General features: G+C 32.8%; 4 protein-coding genes across 6 annotated transcripts; 2 read left to right on the forward strand and 2 right to left on the reverse strand.

Annotated features, from left to right (window-relative positions):
- Nucleotides 1–3640: 3640 nt before the first annotated feature.
- On the reverse strand, nucleotides 3641–5138 carry LOC122398663 (proteasome subunit alpha type-4). Its single transcript, XM_043398746.1, has 3 exons — nucleotides 5000–5138; nucleotides 4128–4755; nucleotides 3641–3965 (listed from the first exon to the last, which is right to left on the reverse strand). Exons 1-3 carry the CDS (start codon nucleotides 5000–5002, stop codon nucleotides 3823–3825), a joined length of 774 nt encoding a protein of 257 aa, XP_043254681.1. The 5' UTR covers nucleotides 5003–5138; the 3' UTR covers nucleotides 3641–3822.
- Nucleotides 5139–5356: 218 nt separating this feature from the next.
- Nucleotides 5357–8382, forward strand: LOC122398770 (replication protein A 70 kDa DNA-binding subunit). Its single transcript, XM_043398940.1, has 13 exons — nucleotides 5357–5575; nucleotides 5657–5704; nucleotides 5821–6017; nucleotides 6091–6236; nucleotides 6307–6397; nucleotides 6467–6629; nucleotides 6693–6897; nucleotides 6972–7084; nucleotides 7154–7320; nucleotides 7394–7625; nucleotides 7692–7775; nucleotides 7851–8045; nucleotides 8124–8382. The coding sequence occupies exons 1-13, from the start codon at nucleotides 5546–5548 to the stop codon at nucleotides 8235–8237; spliced, it is 1785 nt and encodes a 594-aa protein (XP_043254875.1). The 5' UTR covers nucleotides 5357–5545; the 3' UTR covers nucleotides 8238–8382.
- A 711-nt stretch (nucleotides 8383–9093) lies between these two features.
- On the forward strand, nucleotides 9094–13949 carry LOC122398764 (eukaryotic translation initiation factor 3 subunit J). Its single transcript, XM_043398931.1, has 6 exons — nucleotides 9094–9428; nucleotides 9521–9603; nucleotides 10285–10398; nucleotides 10660–10798; nucleotides 12506–12670; nucleotides 12936–13949. The coding sequence occupies exons 1-6, from the start codon at nucleotides 9413–9415 to the stop codon at nucleotides 13127–13129; spliced, it is 711 nt and encodes a 236-aa protein (XP_043254866.1). The 5' UTR covers nucleotides 9094–9412; the 3' UTR covers nucleotides 13130–13949.
- Nucleotides 13950–14086: 137 nt separating this feature from the next.
- Nucleotides 14087–19174, reverse strand: LOC122398763 (acidic mammalian chitinase). Of its 3 annotated transcripts, none has more exons than XM_043398928.1 (6): nucleotides 19004–19174; nucleotides 17866–18132; nucleotides 17481–17762; nucleotides 17163–17399; nucleotides 16656–17079; nucleotides 14087–16581 (listed from the first exon to the last, which is right to left on the reverse strand). In XM_043398928.1, exons 1-6 carry the CDS (start codon nucleotides 19060–19062, stop codon nucleotides 16438–16440), a joined length of 1413 nt encoding a protein of 470 aa, XP_043254863.1. In that variant the 5' UTR covers nucleotides 19063–19174; the 3' UTR covers nucleotides 14087–16437. The 3 variants fall into 3 exon arrangements, with proteins under 3 accessions (XP_043254863.1, XP_043254864.1, XP_043254865.1); XM_043398929.1 differs by lacking the exon at nucleotides 19004–19174 and adding an exon at nucleotides 18909–18993; XM_043398930.1 differs by lacking the exon at nucleotides 19004–19174 and adding an exon at nucleotides 18220–18359.
- Nucleotides 19175–19861: the final 687 nt, after the last annotated feature.

Consider the following 19861-nt stretch of genomic DNA (forward strand, 5'->3'; position numbering starts at 1 on the left):
TTATAGCATTCCAAAAAGATTCACAAGCCTTATAGTACACTATTTCATACTATTTCTTTTTAAGATTACTACTCATTTTCTAATAGTTAAATCGAAGGTGTTTGGCATTTTGTAATAATCTGTAGACAATTATATTTCTAAACATAAGTCGAAAAATGATTACATACGATCGTAGTTAGAGGATCTAGAAAATTGTTCGAACTTTTATTAAGTAAATCAAAAATATCGCAACCCTCCTTCGTGGCGAAGAACAAAAATTTTTCATAAAGAATCAATGTTTAAAATTTATTGCAAATTCCGTAGATACATTTCTAAGATGATAGACGTGAAATCTCTTTACTAGTAGCAACGTGTACAAAAAAGAACCGTTAACAGAATTCATCCTAGAGAAAGAATAAGCGAATACCGCCGCGAACGTCTGCCTTAAGGAATTTTGTCGCGTTTGATTTGATAATCCGCGTGAAAGGCGATCAAATGTCGAAGTAAAAATGATATACGATGTAACGAAGCAAAGTAAAATAAAAATATATATGTATAGCAGAAACGAAAAGGGGAAAAGCGTTGCCCTAGATCGTGAAATTTTTGCGTAGTCTATCGAAGCACCAAGATCAAAGTTGCCAGAAACGGGACTCACCCTTTCGTTCGAAGATCCTCGGCGACGACACGATCCTTCCCAGGATCACCTCCGCGTACTTTTCACTACGAGTTGCGAAACACTTCTGCTCGTTCGGTGAATTCGGCAGCCCTTAAATAGTCGATTTGACGGGTGCAAACGTTACGATGCCTCGTGAGAAAATTTCCGAGCACAATGCACCCTCTTCCTTTGATCCCACGGGGTTGAAGGTCATGCAAACGGAGATTTTTACCTGTTTCCGGGCTGGCGAAGGGGATGCTCGCTGGTCGGACACGCTACGACCCGGAGGGATGATTAAGAAGGGGAAAAGATGGTAACGGTCGTTTCTTTTGAACAGCGAAGGGGGAGGGGAGGGTGCAGGTTCTCGATTCGTGAGAATTGGACTACGTGCAGGGAGGAAGGTCGTGATACCTTTGAAATCCGAGCCGGGCTTAGGAGCGAGAAAAGTATGGTCCGACGCGAGCCTTTCTGCATATTCTAAAATTTTCCTCGTGAGTTATTTCGTAGATAGGGCAAATGTATATTATTTTATATATTAATTATAAAATAAACATATTACGTGTATTTTTCATGTATTAATATTTAAAAGGGCAATCTTAACGATAGATGTAAAATATAGGGTTCTCCAGTAAGAGCCAACAGAACTTTGAGTTTAAATAAAATGAGAGGCTACAAAAGATAATCTAGTGAACATTGTTTTATTTTTATATATATTCGGTGAAATTTATGCCGTGAATACGACAAATTTTCGATCCAATTTTGTATTCCAACTAACACGAACGATGTTTACTTCGATATCATTAACATGAGACTTAACATGGCTGTATAAAAAGAAGTCTAATGACGTCGAATCGCAAGACGATTTGGTGGTCAGTTAACACTTGCATTTCTCGAAATAACGTCAAAGAAAAGATGAAATCATCGAATGATAATGCTCATCGGTTACAGTCACAGTCGTACCTTGTTCTTTTTGCAAAAAAAATACGAGCCAATGACTCCATCAACCACACCAGTAACTTTTTGTGGGTACAAAGGTTGCTCGACTATCGACCGAGGATTAGCATCTTCACAAATTCGATAATTTTACTTATTAACAAAATCATTTGTCCTAAAATGACCTTTATTGTTTGGCAAATTGCTTGTAAAACACTACTGAATACAAATATGGCGGTTATTGATATAGCTTGCTGGAGAGCCATATGGTTTTTATTGAAGAATTGCTAATGTACACATTCGTTATGCTCTACGCATAGTGTACATTTTATTATTAAAAGGAAAATTGATAAAAGAAAGTAAAGTTGCAATTTTTATGTAACAGCAATCGGTATTCATTGAATTTATGCATTTCAACCGGTTAATGATACAAGTACCCGATCCTATAGTCTTGTTTTTCTTTCTCTTTCGTCTATTATTCGAATCGTTGAAAGCAGTGCCTCGGGGAGAAGATCCAGTTTAACTTCTCGCAACCGTTGATCTTCTTTTCTCCATGCCTCAACCCGTTTTTCATCCGTAATATATTCTTGTAAACTGTTGCCCTTATTCTAATTCAGAATTCACAAATACAGGGTGACCCATTTAAATCGAATATCTTCGAAACTGTTGACAATATCGAAAAATGTATCCAAAATAAACTATCATACCATTCCATACCATATCGAGTCATGTGACATAATAATAACAAACGCGAGGTGTAGAGTAGGACGTTGCTTGCAATGCTTTTTTCTGTTACACGGATTTATATAACATTATCACCATATCATTTCGATATCGCAACCAACGTAATCGGTTCATCCTGAAATTCGAATTTAGCAATTGGGAGAATGTTCTGTGATCCCATGTATTGTGCCCTACCTTACCAACAGTAATAAAATCGACATTCTCTATTACCGACGCTTGGTTCAAATTCTGCTCGCACGCATATGCGTATGCAATATCCGCCATATTGATTTGTTCTCCAGTCATCATCTAATTCGCAATAAAGTCGGACGTGAATGACATATCGTTCACGATTCGTATTTCTAGCGTTGTCCGGGACCGAGAATAGTCCTCGTTGTGCGTTATTATTTTTGAAAAGCCGGTCAAAGTGTTAGGACAAATAGATAAATAGTAAGACTATGTTTCAGCTGGGAGTGCGGCGGCTCCTGTAATCCGGCTACTCGGAGGCTAGTTATGTCGGAGGGTCTGAGGTCGGGGGTACCTGCTGTTACACGGTTCACGTTGACTGGACGTCCGCACTAAGCTCGCCATCAATATGGCCATCCTGGAGGAATCCGGGGGTGGCCAGGTTGGTTAAAGAGAGGCGAACCGGGCCAGAGGGGAAACCCAGCAGCCAAAAGTCTCCGTGGCGGGCAGTAGTGGGATCGCGCCCGGGAGTGGGACGGTATCGGCAGCCTGGTCAATATGACTCGACACATAACTTTTTTTTCTTTTTTCCTTCAATCATTTATTATTATCTTAATTTTTATGCCATTACATTTCCATTTTTTAATTTATTCGCGTCATTTTCAATGATAAATAAACACTTCCTGAATGTTGGACTATTGGAAGACGTAAGCCATAGGTTTTAACACCACGTGTAATTTTCCTCTCCTTATATTTGCAATAAAACAATATTAAATTTTATATAAATATTACTAATTATGGAAGAAAACAACCTTTATTGTACTGCAACAATGAAAAGCATGTGTTTGCTATGTAAAGTTCAGGAGGGTATTTAAATAGCAATGTTAAATTCAATCTTACTGATTTATAATTATCAATGTCATGGGCATGCGAACACATTTGTATAAGAATCTTAGATTTTTGTTATATATATGTATACATATACTTGACACTAACTACCCCATATATGTATGACAGAACTCTTCATTATGGAAGTAAACAAATTACGCGGGAAAATAAGGTAAATCAAGGTACAAAATAATTGTTTTAGAAATGACATAGATTGCTTGCTTCAAGTTTACGAAATTTTCGTTTTATTTTTCCATTATTAATAATTAAATATTCTTTATGTTTATCTCTTATTAGTGTACCTCTTCTTTTTAGTACCGAATGCGATACATGAAAAAGTCCCTGATTTTTTATGTATGTGAAAATTAAAAAACACAAAAAAATTCATGAAATTCCAGGATAATATTTTTTAAACAGAAATGCACAAGGAAAGATACAGTACATAACATATTTTATTTCTATAATTTTTGTTTTTCTTTCTTTGCTTGTTCAGCAAGTGCTTCTATACGATCATGTTCTGCGATTAAGGCATCAATTTCGTTGGCAGGAAGGATTTTCATCTTGGTTTTGTTATTTTCCCTTGTTAAGGTTGCCATTTCCACTAAAATAAGGAAAACGAATTATTGAAACATAATAAGCTTCATGTTTGCAGCTACTAATATTTGCTGTTTAGTCATATTATTATTGCCATTAAGAATTGATAATGATATTAAAAATAATGACATTATTAAATATGTGAAAGTAAAAAATCAAACATAGTTACCTTTATCCGCAGATAATTTATTCATATCTAAGGTTTTTGAAAGTACTTTTATAGCTAATGCCATAGCATCTTTCAGTGTTGTCTCTCCATCTTTATAATCCTGTTTCAATGATGACACTGCAGCTGCAGAATTATTCCCAATACAAGTTGCTTTCCAGCCTCCATAATTTCCACTTGGATCTGACTGATATAATTGGTATCCATAATGCTTGTCCCAACCCATATACAGAATCGAAACTCCAAATGGTCTCTTTCCACCATACTGTGTATATGCTTGTTTTACATCGCAAAGATAAGTAACAAGTTGTTCACAAGGAATTGGTTCTCCGTATTGCAGAAGATAACGTTGAGCAATTAGGCGCAATTCATTTGTTAATACATTGGCATCAGAAGTGATACCAGCGACAGAACAAACAATATCATCTGTAAGCTTGTAAATTTTTTCAGAGAAAAATACTTCGTCTAAAAGTTTGTTCGTATTGCGTCTTTCTGCTGCAATTAAAATGCCATCAGTTGCTAAGATACCAAGGCAAGTACCTGCATGGCTTATGGCTTCCATTGCATATTCTACTTGGTAGAGACGTCCTTCTGGCGAAAAAATCGTCGTACGCGTATCATACCTGCGTGCCTGTTAACATAATATTTTGTGTTAAAAACATAGAAATCTTTTTAAGTTTTGAGTAAATTATACTTATTTTACTACATATTCTATTATTCTGTCATAATTATTTAAAACATTTTATTTTCGTTCAATGACAGTGCAAATTAAATAACCTCTTGACCAAAGTTGAACAGAAAATCTAATAAAAGAACAATGACACCAACGAAAATAATCTTGACAATGACATTAAATAAATTTCTCTACAATTTACCATTATGCAAACCAATTTTTATTATGTTTATAATGCTATGACACGTGAAATTGAAAAACTGACACTAAAGCTATAATCAGTTAAAACTGATTCTTATTAATTGTGTGGACACAGTGTGGTGACTAGAGGTTTATTGCTAGTAACCTAGATGGCGTAGTCGAGCTGAGTTAGGTTTAGGTTAGGTCCCCAATCCCGGTTAGTATGGCCAGATTTGGCATAATGTGTGCATCGACGGCGAGAGTAGTATCAGTAGTATGTAACGACAAATTTCCTTAGCGTGTAAGTCGAACATCCACAGATAGTTTTTAGTGTTGTAGAGGTTGGTAACATTATGGGCAATTTAGTGCTTGTAAACTTATCTTAACAACGTTGAACGTTTCTCTTGGTGCACGTTTTGCCGCTGCTCGTCGTTGTTTTGTAGTGTGCATACATAGTACGAAAAATTTAGTTATGTTTGAAAAATACATGGTTCGATAATTTTCTCCTGTATCAGCGAAAATATTATTATTTGTCTTTGATAATTTCCAAGTTCGTTAATCGTTCAAAATGTATACGCTTAGCGAAGGCTCGTTGGATGTAAGTTTGTTTTTTTTTTTGCGACGTAGTATAATTTCTAATTGCTATGGCTGATATATTTAATTTCGTTTCTCATTTCAGAAAATTATGAATGGCATCGATATCGATAAGCCAATATTACAAATATTAGTAAGTGGTGTTTATAAGTGTATAAAAATCTTTGCCCGTTCAATTTATTAAACTATTTTTGTTAAAATAATAGAAATCACTTCTGCTGTCAAAGTTTTCGTGTTATTATTTTGTAGGGTCATAAGAAGTTAGCAAGCTCAAGTAGTGGAGAACGTTATAGGCTGCTTGTATCTGATGGAAAGAGGATAAACTCGTTTACAATGCTAGCAACACAGTTAAATTCTATGATAACAGACAATGTATTGACTGAATTTTCTATTTGTCAGATAAACAGATATGCGATAAGCATGGTAAACAATGCTGGAAAACAGAAGTATTTAATAAATTTTGTTCTATGCAATTGTAAAGTCAAAAATATATTTTACTAAAACGTAATTTGCTTTTAGACGTGTAATGGTGATATTGAATATAGAAGTAAAATTTCCTGGCAGTGAAGTTGGACGTAAAATTGGAAATCCAACAAATGCAGAAGTTGATAGTGATTCTAAAGTTGTGCAGCAATCTGCACAGCCACCTGCTCAACACCAAAATGGTATTACAAAATTGATTTTATATCTTTGCTATAGACTACGGAATTATAAATTTTATACTGTTTTTGGTAGATACTCTGATGCAAAAGCAGAGCACACACCAGTCTTCTACTAATGATATATCAACAACTCCAATCGCTGCTTTGAGTCCTTATCAAAATAGGTCAATTTAATACGCTTGAACTTCAATATTATAATTGTATGATATTTTAAACAATAATAATTTTTATAGATGGGTCATAAGAGTACGCGTTGTCAGTAAATCTGATATCAGAACATGGAGCAATTCGCGCGGTGAAGGGAAATTGTTTTCTATGGATGTTCTTGACGAGAGTGGAGAAATTAGATGTACAGCATTCAGAGAGATGTGTGACAAATACTACGACATGATCGAGGTATAACATACTGGCTATATATGTGCAGCTTGAATCGTAATGATATATACATGTTTGTTACAGATTGGAAAAGTTTATTATATTTCTAGAGCTACATTAAAAGCAGCAAATAAACAGTTTAATCGTTTAAACAATGATTATGAGATGACTCTAAATGGAGATTCAGAAATCATTCCATGTCATAACACTGGTGATGATATTCCTTCCCTTCAATTTAATTTTATACCAATAAGCGATGTGGAGAAAGCAGAGAAAAATGATATAATAGGTACATAAATACAGATGTAATTAAGACTAATTTATAATTGTTTTTTTTTTATATTCTATGTTTATTTATTGTAGATCTTTTGGGTGTTATTAAGTCATACGGTGATTTGCAAATAATAACATCACGCAACACAGGTAGAGAAATGAAAAAGAGAGACATTCATCTTGTTGATGAAAGTAATACTATGGTAAGAAGTTTATTCAGTTTAGAAAAATTTGACGAATTTATGGTAATAACGGATTTTATTAATTTGTAGGTTTGTCTCACATTGTGGGGGTCGCAAGCCGAAGAATTTGATAGATCGGATAATCCAGTTTTGGCTCTCAAAGGGGTACGTGTTGGTGAATTTAATGGAGGAAAAACTGTGTCTACTCTGAGTGCGTCGGTTCTTCAAATCGATCCAGATATCCCAGCAGCGCACAGGTTTAAAAAAACTTATTTTTAAGTACTTAAAAAACTTCTTCGTCTAAAGCAATGCTACCTGTTTTTAATTTAGACTCCGAGGTTGGTTTAATACTGTCGGTCGTAATACGGACGTTAAGACGCTTTCAAGAACATTTGGAAGTGATGGTGGCGCAAGTGGACCATGGATAACATTTGCAGAAGCAAAGGACATGAATTTGGGTAGGGACGGTAGTGACGTATACACGGTAAAGGCGACCGTGAATATGATTAGAGTTGAAAATGCCATCTACAAGTCTTGTCCTACTGAGAATTGTAAAAAGAAGGTAACTATTTTTCCTCCTTCATGATATAGGAATCGAAATCTGTAATTAAAATGTTATGCCTTTTAGTTGATTGATCAAGCGAATGATATGTATAGATGTGAAAAGTGTGATAAAGAATACCCGAACTTCAGATACCGTTTACTCCTGAGTGTAAGTAATAGAAAATTAAATGTCACATTGAAAGAAATAATGAACATAAAATCTATTAATACTTAATTCTTTTAGTTAAATTTAGCCGATTGGTCAGACAATCAATGGGTTACAATGTTTAATGACGAGGCAGAAAAGATATTGGGCATTACAGCTCAAGAATTCGGAGAGCTACAAGAAAACGATAATGATACATATCTTGAAAAATTCGGTGACACAACATTTAAGAGTTTTATATTTAAACTACGAGTTAAAGCGGAAATATTCAATGTACGTCAACTTGTCGTACAGTTTTATATACTGTTAAAACGTAATTTCAATATTAAACAAAATAATTTTTGTTTTTAGGATGAAAATAAGTTAAAAGCAACGTGTACTAATTTAACTCCGATAGATCATAAAGCGTATAACACCCATTTAATAAGTCTAATTCAAGACTTAGCTGGAATTGGGAAAGCTTGAAGTTGCATTAATCAATCAATGTATACCGTTTTTGTACGAAGTGATTTTTTTCAGTTCCATTTTTATACTTGGGAAATGAATATTTTTTTAAATTGTTACTTGATTTCATAATTAATAAAAGAAACATGTCTTATAAATATACATGTATTTATATACATACTATTATATGTAATAAACCTAATGCAGTATTCTTTCAATATTCTTATTACACTATCATGTTTTACAAATACCGATAAGCATTATTGAAGTAAAGAATACACCTGTATTTTTTCAATTCTTATAACATTCAAGAACTGAAACCAATTAACTGCTTTCAACAACTGTTATAAATAGAGATAAAACAGATATTAGATTTAGTCGATTTAAATAGCCCGCCCACTCTGAAACCAATTTAAAGGACAAGGTCAATTAAGGACTTCAAGTCTTAGCCGAGGACGGACTTCAACTGCTCAAGCCCATGAAGAAAAGGCTCCCATTCACGTTCTTTATCAATTTTCCAAAGTTGCGTGAAGTGCTGACCACGCGTAACATATGGCTCGTGCGTAGGAATCCTACTGTAAGATATGTCGGCTTTCCCCACTACTCCATTAAACGCTAAGGAAGTTCATCGTTACTAGTGTCGCCGTCGTTGCACTCAATTATGTCAAATCTGGCTACGTTGCTTCAAGGCGCCGCCTAAATCATCGAGGTACTACATAGATACATAAATTTATATCTATATGCTCTTGGTGTGGATTTTTTGTTAAATATCCAACGTTCATGCGGACAATAAAAATGAAATGGTTACCATAGACTTAATAGACTTAATTTGAAAAAATTTTGATTGATTGTTGATTTGTTCGGCATAAGAAATTAATCGTCATTGAAAGCTATAGAATTATTTTTACATTTACGGCGATTGCATATTTCCAACTTGACAATTTTCCAATTGAAAAAGTGACAATTTATCGTATTGCGCAACCGTCGTACGCGATGTTCTTTTTATATATACAGTAGTCAATCTCTAAAACATGTAATTTGAGTTGCACCACCACTATCTTGCAACGAAAGGCACACGTTCTCCTCGCGCAGTATGGCTCGCTCGATTCCAGTCGTGATCCGTTCAACTACGTTACCTCGAGGAAGTATTGCTTCATTTGTAAACGAAATAGTGCGCATATAATCCAGGATTCGCCATGGAAGACGAATGGGGTATGTAAAAATCGTTATAGAAACATCTTAGCGGGTGCGTGTCCGCGGTTAAGTCGAAGGCAAGAAAATGATTTTAACCTTCAACTTTACAGATGTCGAAAACGCTGAAGCAAAATTCGACCTCGCTATCAGATCCAACAAGTGGGAGGGTGAAGACGAGGAAGAGGACGTCAAGGTTCTGACTTATTGACTTTCTATTTTAGTTTCGGCAATTTATTTACAAAATCTCATACTAAGTCGACGGTTTCATAAGTATGGTTAACCCTTTCATGGTGCGAATCAACACGAGACTAACAGCGGGACAATTGGACATACCTGAAGTTTGCTTCGAATCAAATCAAAACTAAAATTGATGTAAATGAAATGATATTTACATTACAATTTATATTAATAACTAGACGTTGCTGAATCAACTCGTGTTAATAATCGCTGTAATGTCGAAGCAAACAAATATGTTCAACAAATTATTGTTAACGTTAACTTTTGATATGATAGAGGCATCGATAAGTTTGCATTAGAATTGATATTAAGTCAAAATCATGATGAACTAAAAACTTATTGATGAATTTGCTGAACTGAATATAAAGTTTCCGTTGAAATAAATATAAGGTAAATCATAAATTCTAAGTTTGAATAAAAGTAAAATTTGGTAAAGCTGAAAACAATGTTGCTATAGCCTTTGTAAAATGTAACTTCGTAACATACATAATAAATTATAGCAAAAGTAAATTTAAAACGAATAAAAAGTAATTATACATAATAAAATAATACAGTATAGAATTAAAACTGATCAGTTTATTGGAAAATGCTACAATTTCATGAGATGAATTAAAAAAAAAACAAATTCGATCAACAGGATAGTTGGGAAGATGTCGAAGAAGAGAAAAAAGATGTAGAGAAACCTGCAGAAGTGCCTAAGGCCAAACCAAAGCCAAGGAAAGCTTTGGCAGAAAGGATTGAAGAACGTGAGGTATCATTTTTAAATCTTCATCTAGATTGTTAATTACATTATTTACGATTCATTGATTATTTAGTTTGTTGTTAATTTCTGCTATCGTGGTTGTTTAATACTGTTTTTGTTTCTTTAGCCATTATTTGTTTGCGTATGAACCTAATACCTTCGTTACTTTAATGCTAAAATTTTCTCATTTATGTAGTACTACAAATGTACTCTCTAAGTGCTTTGAATACTAATCAAGTTAATATTACTGATTTTTCTCTTCTACCATAGAAAAAGGCAAGAGAAGAGGCTGAAAGGAAAGCAAAAGAAAAGGAAGAGGCGTTAACACCAGAGGAGAAAAGAGCAGAACAGTTGAGGCGTCAGAGGCTTCAAGAGGAAGCCGATCTTCGCCTCGCCATGGAGACTTTCGGTTTGTCCAACCTTGTTGATTTTTCTCACCGCAAGTCGCACAGAACCGATAAGAAATGACTGCGTTAGAAACTTTTACATATTAACTCTTTGCGCTCCTCCTTTAATTTAAGTAGTACTATTAATATATCAGTTTTTGATCAATTATGAATTTATGTAGCTAGTAATATTGATGAAACGAAAAAAAATTACTGTTTTTCTTGTAAGACACTGAAACTGATATTTTTGCTGGCAAAGCATTCCAAGATATGGAATAAGAAAATATATAAAATTAATAAATAACTATGTTTTGATTTTTGTACAAAACTAACGTCTTGCTAAATTTATAACAAAGAAAAATGATATAATAAAAGGGATAAAATACAGCTAGAATGTCAAGTTATAGATTTACTGTTATTTATTACGTTAGAATTTTTCTCGATTTTAATTTCAATTTAAATTTAAACGTAGCATCTTAAAGTTTGTTAAATTTGAAATCCTTCTGTCACTGAAATTTCATTAGAATTTTAAATTTATTTCGATTAATATGTTTTTAATGTAAATCGCTATAAATTACTACAACTACGAATATGTAAAATATAAAGTTAATTGTAGATTCCACCTATTTAAAATTTTTGTCTTCTCTGACATTATATTTAAAAAGAAATTCAAAACTTAAAAAGTACTATTCATTAAAAGACTAATAATTGGACTGCAAAGAGTTGATGCACTATTTATGCGTTAGAACGAGTTAATGGCTTAATTATTCGTTTATGCTTTGTCTTTCATAATCTACTATAAAATATGTCGATAAATATTCAATACTGTTTGTGTAAGTATCATACCAATTACTTTGTAACTTTTTAAATCTGTATATTCCAATCGAGGAAATAATTATCTATAATTAGTATTAAATTTGTAAGTTTTTTTTTTTAATTCTTAAAAATACAACAAAGTATTTTTTTATATAAATTTAAAACGTAGTTATAAACATATTCTACATTTTTAAATAGCCTTTATATGCTCAAATATTTTGCAAAGATTTTAAATACCATCCGCTATGAGAATTAAATGAATGTTTTTAGAAACGTTTGAATTCTACGATATTATATTTTCAAAAATACAGTTATCATTGTATTTCTTTTTTTTTAGTAGTAATTGTTTAGTAACTTCTAAACCTTCCAACATTTCTAAATTAAATTTGATTTAAAAAAAAAAAAATTGATTTGGTGTCAGGAACTGTACTAGAGATGTAAAAATGTATCTAAATGAGTTATTACAATCTTTAAATAAAATACCAAATTGTTATTGTGCAAAAAATAAACATTCCTCTTTTTTGAAAAAGTAAATCAGATGTGTCTTATTTATCAACACTGATCTCCTGTACCGTTCCTGATAAATATTTAATTTTTATAATCAAATTTCAGTGTTTTATTTAACATATTAATAAAAAATAATTTAATTTCGTATCTAATAATACTGTTCGTGATATTTTTACTATGTAAATAAGTGATTTGTAATTAATGTAAAGTTTGAAATTACATTTAAATTTAAGCATAGAAATTTAAAAATAATACCGTCTAGATTAATAACAACAAAAAATCTATTTCAACCTATTTTGGTTCCATTCAGTATTGAAACTATGTCATTTGCGTTATAGTATCAAAAATATGTATAAGAAATAGTTAGTTGGAGATCATTTTAACTAACTATGTTCTTTTTGTTTTAGGTGTAGCTGAAGAATCTACATTGAGTCTGGATAACTCAGTACCCAACACAAAAGAAGAGTTTGAACTGTATGGAATCATACTTAACCAAAAACTGAATCAGTTTGCTAAAAACACCGAATTCTCTCCGTTTGCAGAAGAACTTATTAAGTCTATTGCTCTCAATCGTGAGTAGATTGTAGATTCGATTAGATATACAGTATTTTTGAAAAGTAAGAGTATCTTGTAAGAGTAAAGTTTCTTGCGCAACTTTATATGTTTATCTTGGATAGAAAGTGCAAGTAGCATATGGAAAAGAATAAATCCTGTTGGTGTTGCTAATTTAGTTCAATAGATAATTTTTAAAGTGATAAGAAAATGTTTAAAAAATTGAAATTTACTTTTTTTTTTTTATGGATTATTATACAGTATTGTATATTGCATTATTTACAGTATCCTCGGCATATTTGAAGAAAGTGAAAACAATGATTGATAATCTATTGATTGAGAAACAGAAGCTCGAGAAAGGAGACAAGTCGAAAAAGAACAAGGGCAAGGGAAAAGCAAAACTAAAAATCGAGGGTGAAAATACTCTTTTGAGCGAATATGGCGACTACGTTTACGACGATTACAACGATTTCATGTAGCGACCTTTTTATCCCGTATTCTTATTATTCCTTATCCCCTTTTCTAGTCGCCTAAATACACGCAGATGGTTATTAACATTTTTTGCAAATTTTATGTCCTTTATTCTCTATATATTCAAATTCTTTAATTTTTAATCGCTGGTTTGAGGTTGATGAACTTAAATACCTTACTTTTTATTAGAATTTTGTATTATGTACAGAGTTGGGCATTACTTGAATAACGTTGCTATCTAAATTTTCTCGTCTTTATAAATTACATGTAGTTTCATTTTTGGTATTATGAAATAATTTAAAGCGAAAGGGACGAAGGTTTTTTTTTATCATCGTAGTTTGTTCGATAAATTTGCTTTTAGTGTAATTTCTTGTTCGAGCATTTTGTCAGATGATCTATTTGTTTAAAAAAATTTGTTACAGTGACAAATGAAAATAAATGCTCTATCGGAGCACAGGATGGTAATGGGATGTTGTATTCTAAAAATATGCATTTAGAGAATTGTAATTACTATTGTTGTATGTAAAATATTGTAATGTAAGTAGTAACATATTATTAGATTAAAAAAGTATTTAAGGATTTATTCGAATAAAATATGCCCAACTCTGCATGCAGATATTATACATATATACATACATAGCGAACAATATGATAAATACATCTGAAAGATGTGAAAAAGAACCGTAACGCGAAGTGCTGATGCGTTTTAAATGCGGTTGGAAGATTTTTTAAAAAGTTTTCAACTATGAAGCCCCCTCGATATTTCCAAGAGATCAGCCGTTTTCGAAATACTTCACGGAATTTAGCTACATTTATTAAGGTATAAACTACTGGTAGTTAGTTTGAACTGTATCGATAATGAAAGCTCAGAAGTTAAGATGAAACAGTGCAAACACGAATGTACGGACAACGATCTCCGCAACGCAAACGTTGCGGGGTAATTGAACTAACTGGTAACCGATACCAATTAAGAAGGTAGACCACCTTGAACCTGTTAAAAAAAAATTGTGCTTGAAAATACTTTTTTTTAAGTAATTACAAGATAAAAAATACCTAAAGTTTGCGCTCTGTAATTACAAAAAGGAAAAGAATAAAATAAAATTTTGAGCACAACTTTTTCAAAGGCATGTTTACGATCTACCTTCTTAATGTGGATCACCGAACAGAGGAATAAATCGGTGATCAAAAAATTTATCCTTCAGAACATACGTCTTGCGCATGCGTAAACAATCGTCCCAATGCTGAGGAACTACATATGTACATCGGGTTCCTTTTAGTTTTATATTTACATGTATACGCGTATGGTTTTATGCCCTTTTTTTCATAATATATAATACTGTTTAAATAATACCTCATGAAAATAATGTACTTTTGTTTTAGGAATTTTTCAACGTCCTTATCATACACTATTAAGAGTAACTGCTAAGGCATCTATAAGTAATTTAATCGTATCTTTATTAAGCTTTTTGTTACATAGAATTTTTCACACAAAGGATGCACAGTAAAATGGAAAACAGTGAGATATGTTTAGTTGAAAAGATTTTTTTCTGCAAACATGGACGAAAGTTTTTGCGTTTAAACTATTTTTACAGAAAGTTTCTTAACATCACACAGAGCAGTAAAACTAAGAATATCGTTTTCATTTCATTACAATAAAATTAACAATATTGTTTTATGTTCTTAGTTTAAATAAATTTTACTCGTTCCGACTTCTTTGCAGTAATTCTGTTTGTGTTGTATGTGTGCGCGTGTGCATGTTTTATTATATTTCTTTTATAATTCGTTAAATCTGCGCTGTCTCTATTATAATAAATTTATTTTCATTAGAATAGCTGATTTTTTCTTAGTTTTATTGCAATCGATTTATCAATTTGTTTACAGCAACTATTGTTTTTTTAGTTTACACAAAACTATCTTATAATTTACAACAATATGGCACGTTTAAATAGTTGGATCAGTGAATGTATCTGTTACATTGTGAAACCAAAAAGAAAGTTTATATTGAAATACAAGAGCAAATACCGTGAACATGTTAAACCAATTAACAATCATTACTTGTTGAAGATACATTTCATTTGGATTTTTAAGCGATGTTTAACTTGAATTCAAATTGAAGAATCATAGGAATAATTTGATCTGTATTAATAACAATTACATTCACATTTTAAGTTTATACGTTTTACTATGACTGCTACTCGAAGCTAGAATTCTTAAGCACTGTTATATTTAATCGACTGACTTTTTAGTTTTAGAAAAGAAATCATTTCGAAGGCCAACCCTGTAAATTAGACATTTCCAACTGTTTGATAGATGCACCCTTCTAAAAAATAAAATTTGCGCCCGAGGTAAGTCGTACACCTACGATCACTGAATACATAGATTCAATTCACTAGTTTTGATCAGGGCTCGAAAACTGTTATAAAGAACGTAAATTTCGGACTATACCGGTTCAAGTAAATGCCTAAATTTAAATACTTTATAAATAACGGTTATAGAACCTATATGAGCTTACGCAAAAGCTTTAATCCAAATCGATATAGCACGACTTTTAAGTCCCTCGTAACAGTTATTCAGAATAGAAGTTCTTCGTAATAGTTTCGGACCATAACTTTTATATAACGGTTTGAAACAATTATTCTCGGAACTTTTTCAAGCTGTGGTTCTGATTGAATCCTTTCGGTACATGCATCGATTATAGCCATCGACGACGATACTGATATTTATATTTCAATCAAATATGTATTCTTCCTCATTAAATTTTATACCTACGGTATTAGATTTCCCTTGTCGGGGAATATAAATTTTTTTACAGAATCGATAATTTTGGAAAAGCAATGTTATAAAAAGCACGGCTGTAGTTTACGCACATCAGTGCGGTCACACGACCATAATTAATGTTCACAGTGACATCCACTGTACCGAAAGGGTTAAAATCGTGGTTGTACTTTCAGGTATATCTATAATCATATGTATACATAATTAATCAGACACTTAAATATATATATATATATATATAATAATAATTGTAAATGCAACAAAAATATTTTCACTTTAAACGAATTTGGTGTGAAGCTTTTTGTAAAACGAATTTGACGTGCAAATTTAAAACTGATTCACCTAGTACATATTTAGATTTTTCATCAAATCAGACGAATATATTACCTTCTATTATTATATATTTTATCGGGAAAAATTGTGTTGTTATCGCGTACCTTAATTAAAGCTTAATAGTAACAATTAATTGCATCTTTAGGAATGTAATATATCTATTTGGAATGTGAAATCACAATTTAAAAAGAATTAACTGGCAAATACATTAGTCTTCTTGATACCTCAAGACTTTGGTGATAGCACGCGTCAAAGGAAACGTTTCATTAAATTTACACGTATTATTCCAGTCGTCGACGTTCAAGGAAAATATCATTGCACCTCCAAAATTGTTTGCACGAATCCATTCGGCCTGAAAGTGGAAACATGTTTGATTTATTTGATTTGAATTTCCAGCTTAATTTATAAGAAGACCACACAGCATACCTTGTAATAAACACTTGTAACATCATCGTACGATATCCATTCTCTGTCTTTATAAGCATATGGAACTTTACTCTCGTTTTCAAAAACACTCTTCGCACCATTTTGAAGGAACTCACAAATTCTAGGGTAGGAAACAAAGCCCATTCCACCCAGTTTTCCGAATCCGTTTGCTGGTGCAAGCAAGCCATGATTCAATGGATTGTCCAGTCTGTAAGAGTGGCCATAAGTAGGAATTCCAACAATTAGTTTCTCTCTTGGCATGCCCCTTGAAAGCCAATATTGAGCCGAAAAATTCAGATTTAAGGTAGAAAGGTATCCAGATTCCGAAGAACGTGTAAAGAGCGGTGCATTGAGTCCGGTGATTGGATAATACCAAACATAAAAATGGTAGTCGTATGCCATCAGATTCACAAAATCTACGTATCTAAAACGAAATCGATAAATATTGTTTACAGAGGACAGCGCGATGATGGAAATAATTATAAAGCGATTTGTGTATTTATGTACTTTGCCATTTCTGGAACGTTGTAGCTCTGATCGACGATTGCTTGAGGAGCAGCTACAGCAACAGAAAGTATTAATGCCTGTTTAGCTAGTTGGAATTCTTTTCGTAATTCTTCCAGGAGCTGTGTAAAATGAATTTTTTCTAGTTCGTTGGCTCCGAGCCATGCCGGGAATTCCCAATCTAAGTCTAATCCATCAAAACCAAACGACTTTGTCACGTTTAACACCGATTTTATAAACCTGTGAAAAAAATTGTCTCTGGCATAATTTGTGTAAATAAGATTAATGTTCTCTTTTTTACTTTTCACATTTTTTTATTACCGTTTTCTATTAGCATGGTTTTTTACCATTTCCGAAAAACCTAAATGGAGCTCGTTACTGCCGCCGACGCTGATCATGACCCTTAGTTCAGGTTGCTGATTCTTCAAGGTGAGAATATCCTTGTAGATCGATGAACTGTTGCCTAAGTCTAGGCTACAGTTCACCACGCTCGCAAAACCCACGATAATATGCGTACAAATATTAGGGTCAATGTGCGACGAACTGAGCTCCCAGAGCGTGTTCAGGTCCCCCGGTATGGTGTAATAACAGACGATGATCTGCCTATAGAAATAAAAATGTTTAATTTAAAATGTGTACAGAATTCGTGAAAAAAAAACCAAATGAGAATATTCAACCTATGGAGAACAGCAGTTAAATTTGTTACCTTGTGGAATTGGTGTAGAACTGCTGTGGCGAACTGATGCTGTTGTTCCTGTCCGCATTCTGGTTCTCCTTCGTCGATTCGGCGTACATCCGAGCCCGACGTAGCCACGTAGCAATCTTGGCATTGTCGAACAATGTCTCTGTATCTAGTGTTTCAGATTTTGGTGAGCTAAGGATAAGAATTCCTATCCAGGCACGTGTTACAAAAAGGATCCCAAGCACCAAGGATATTAATACCAAGCACAGTGCCTGTGTTTTCCAACGAGGTCTAAAGAAAAAAGGTAATGAATATTAATAAATTTTGCACGAAGTCAAATTTTTATACAAATCAATATTTATCAGTTAATGTATTTACGTTTTGTAATTTTAAACTAACATAACTGTAACAAATTCGAGTAATTTTAATGCGGTCACAAAATATATGAAACTTGTGGATTTATATTAAATGTAAATATGCAATGTATTTCGCACACATTTCTATCCGGTTCAACCCAAGAAGGCTTCTTGTGCCATAGTAAATATAGAACAATCAATATGCCACACCTGTAACTTTTGACATATACATTCTCACATCTACTCAAGCGTATGAAGAAAAAGATAGAAATGAAAACAACATTTTAACGTTTATATATAGAAAACAGTCGGGAATATAAATTTAACGTAATAAACAAAGCATTTAAAAAAAAAAAAATTGTTTATCGAAATTACAAAAGTACTTTAACTAATAAAAATATTCTTTCTGTACAAGTGACAATTGATAATTTAAATAATTAACTGGTTTTTAGAATTATATAATGTGTATTCTAATATATTTGAATGAAATATGGAACTGCATTAAGGTTGAAAAAGAAATATAAACATGTATTTTCAAAGTCGTTAAAATGTATTTCAATTGTTTAAAATACATTTAAAGAATTACTTGTAATCGTATGGTACGTTAAGGTACTAATGCATGCCAGTATATATTCTTTTTTTTTTTATAAATAAATGGAATAAACATTCCTATGCGTTGTATAAAGTAATTGAAAATCAAAGTGTACGTACTGATGTATGAATGAGCTTGACGTTTATATGGCTTACGTAAATAACACACGTAACACGTAATCATTCGCATAAAAGGTGAAAAAATGAAAACTCACTGTCGAACGTCCGTTAATAATTCATATTTTGCCTGAGGCACAGGAATTTGGTTAACCATTGAAGGTACAATGCTCGTCGTGATTGACGCTTGAGGACGCTCGTCCTCGAGGGTGGCTTGCCACTTTTATTACTACGCCCAGTCTGATATGATATACGTTGATATCTACATATGTACATATGTAACCTACTAATACAAATTGGTAGAGGAGGGGGTAGTAGGATTTTGCTGCGCACAATAGCTTTTTGTATACAAAGCGTTCAATTGTCACGATTTGTTTCCTTTCCATTGTTATCCATTAAAACAGCGTTCAATTGTCACGCTTTGTTTTGCTTTCCATTGTTATCCATTAAAACAGCCCTTGATGAACATTTCACGAATAAAAATCTGTTTCGCTTGTTTTTCATTAAATATCCGAAGAACCACTTTGTTTCAGCAATTTCAACGCCCCGTGAATAATATGTAGTTTAATTATAAAACAGCAATGAAAAATTACTTGCTACTTTTCATGTAATTGATTAGGTATAAACGATTTACTGGAAGCGACGGGTGTTTCAATATTGCGCTAAAAAGTGACAAACTACAGTATCGCCATCTAATATCAGTGTTTCGAACTCAAAAAATCGTCCCAGGATCACAGAATGTTAGTGGAGGTATCCGGAGTACAGCTACCCCCACTCCTCCTACTCCTGACACGCAGTACATTGATTATTCATTAATAACTCCTTTTCTGGGAATAAAATATGAACTTTTAGAATTGAAGAATGTAGTATAGACCCTTGGCTAGATTCAAGGATACTTTTTAGAACCATTCCGCCCGTAATTAAGACGTTATTAACGAATATAGGAAGTCGGCACA

The sequence above is a fragment of the Colletes gigas genome, unplaced genomic scaffold, assembly GCF_013123115.1.
Source record: "Colletes gigas isolate AHSC1104 unplaced genomic scaffold, ASM1312311v1 Colletes_gigas_Sc00012, whole genome shotgun sequence".
Taxonomy (NCBI): domain Eukaryota; kingdom Metazoa; phylum Arthropoda; class Insecta; order Hymenoptera; family Colletidae; genus Colletes; species Colletes gigas.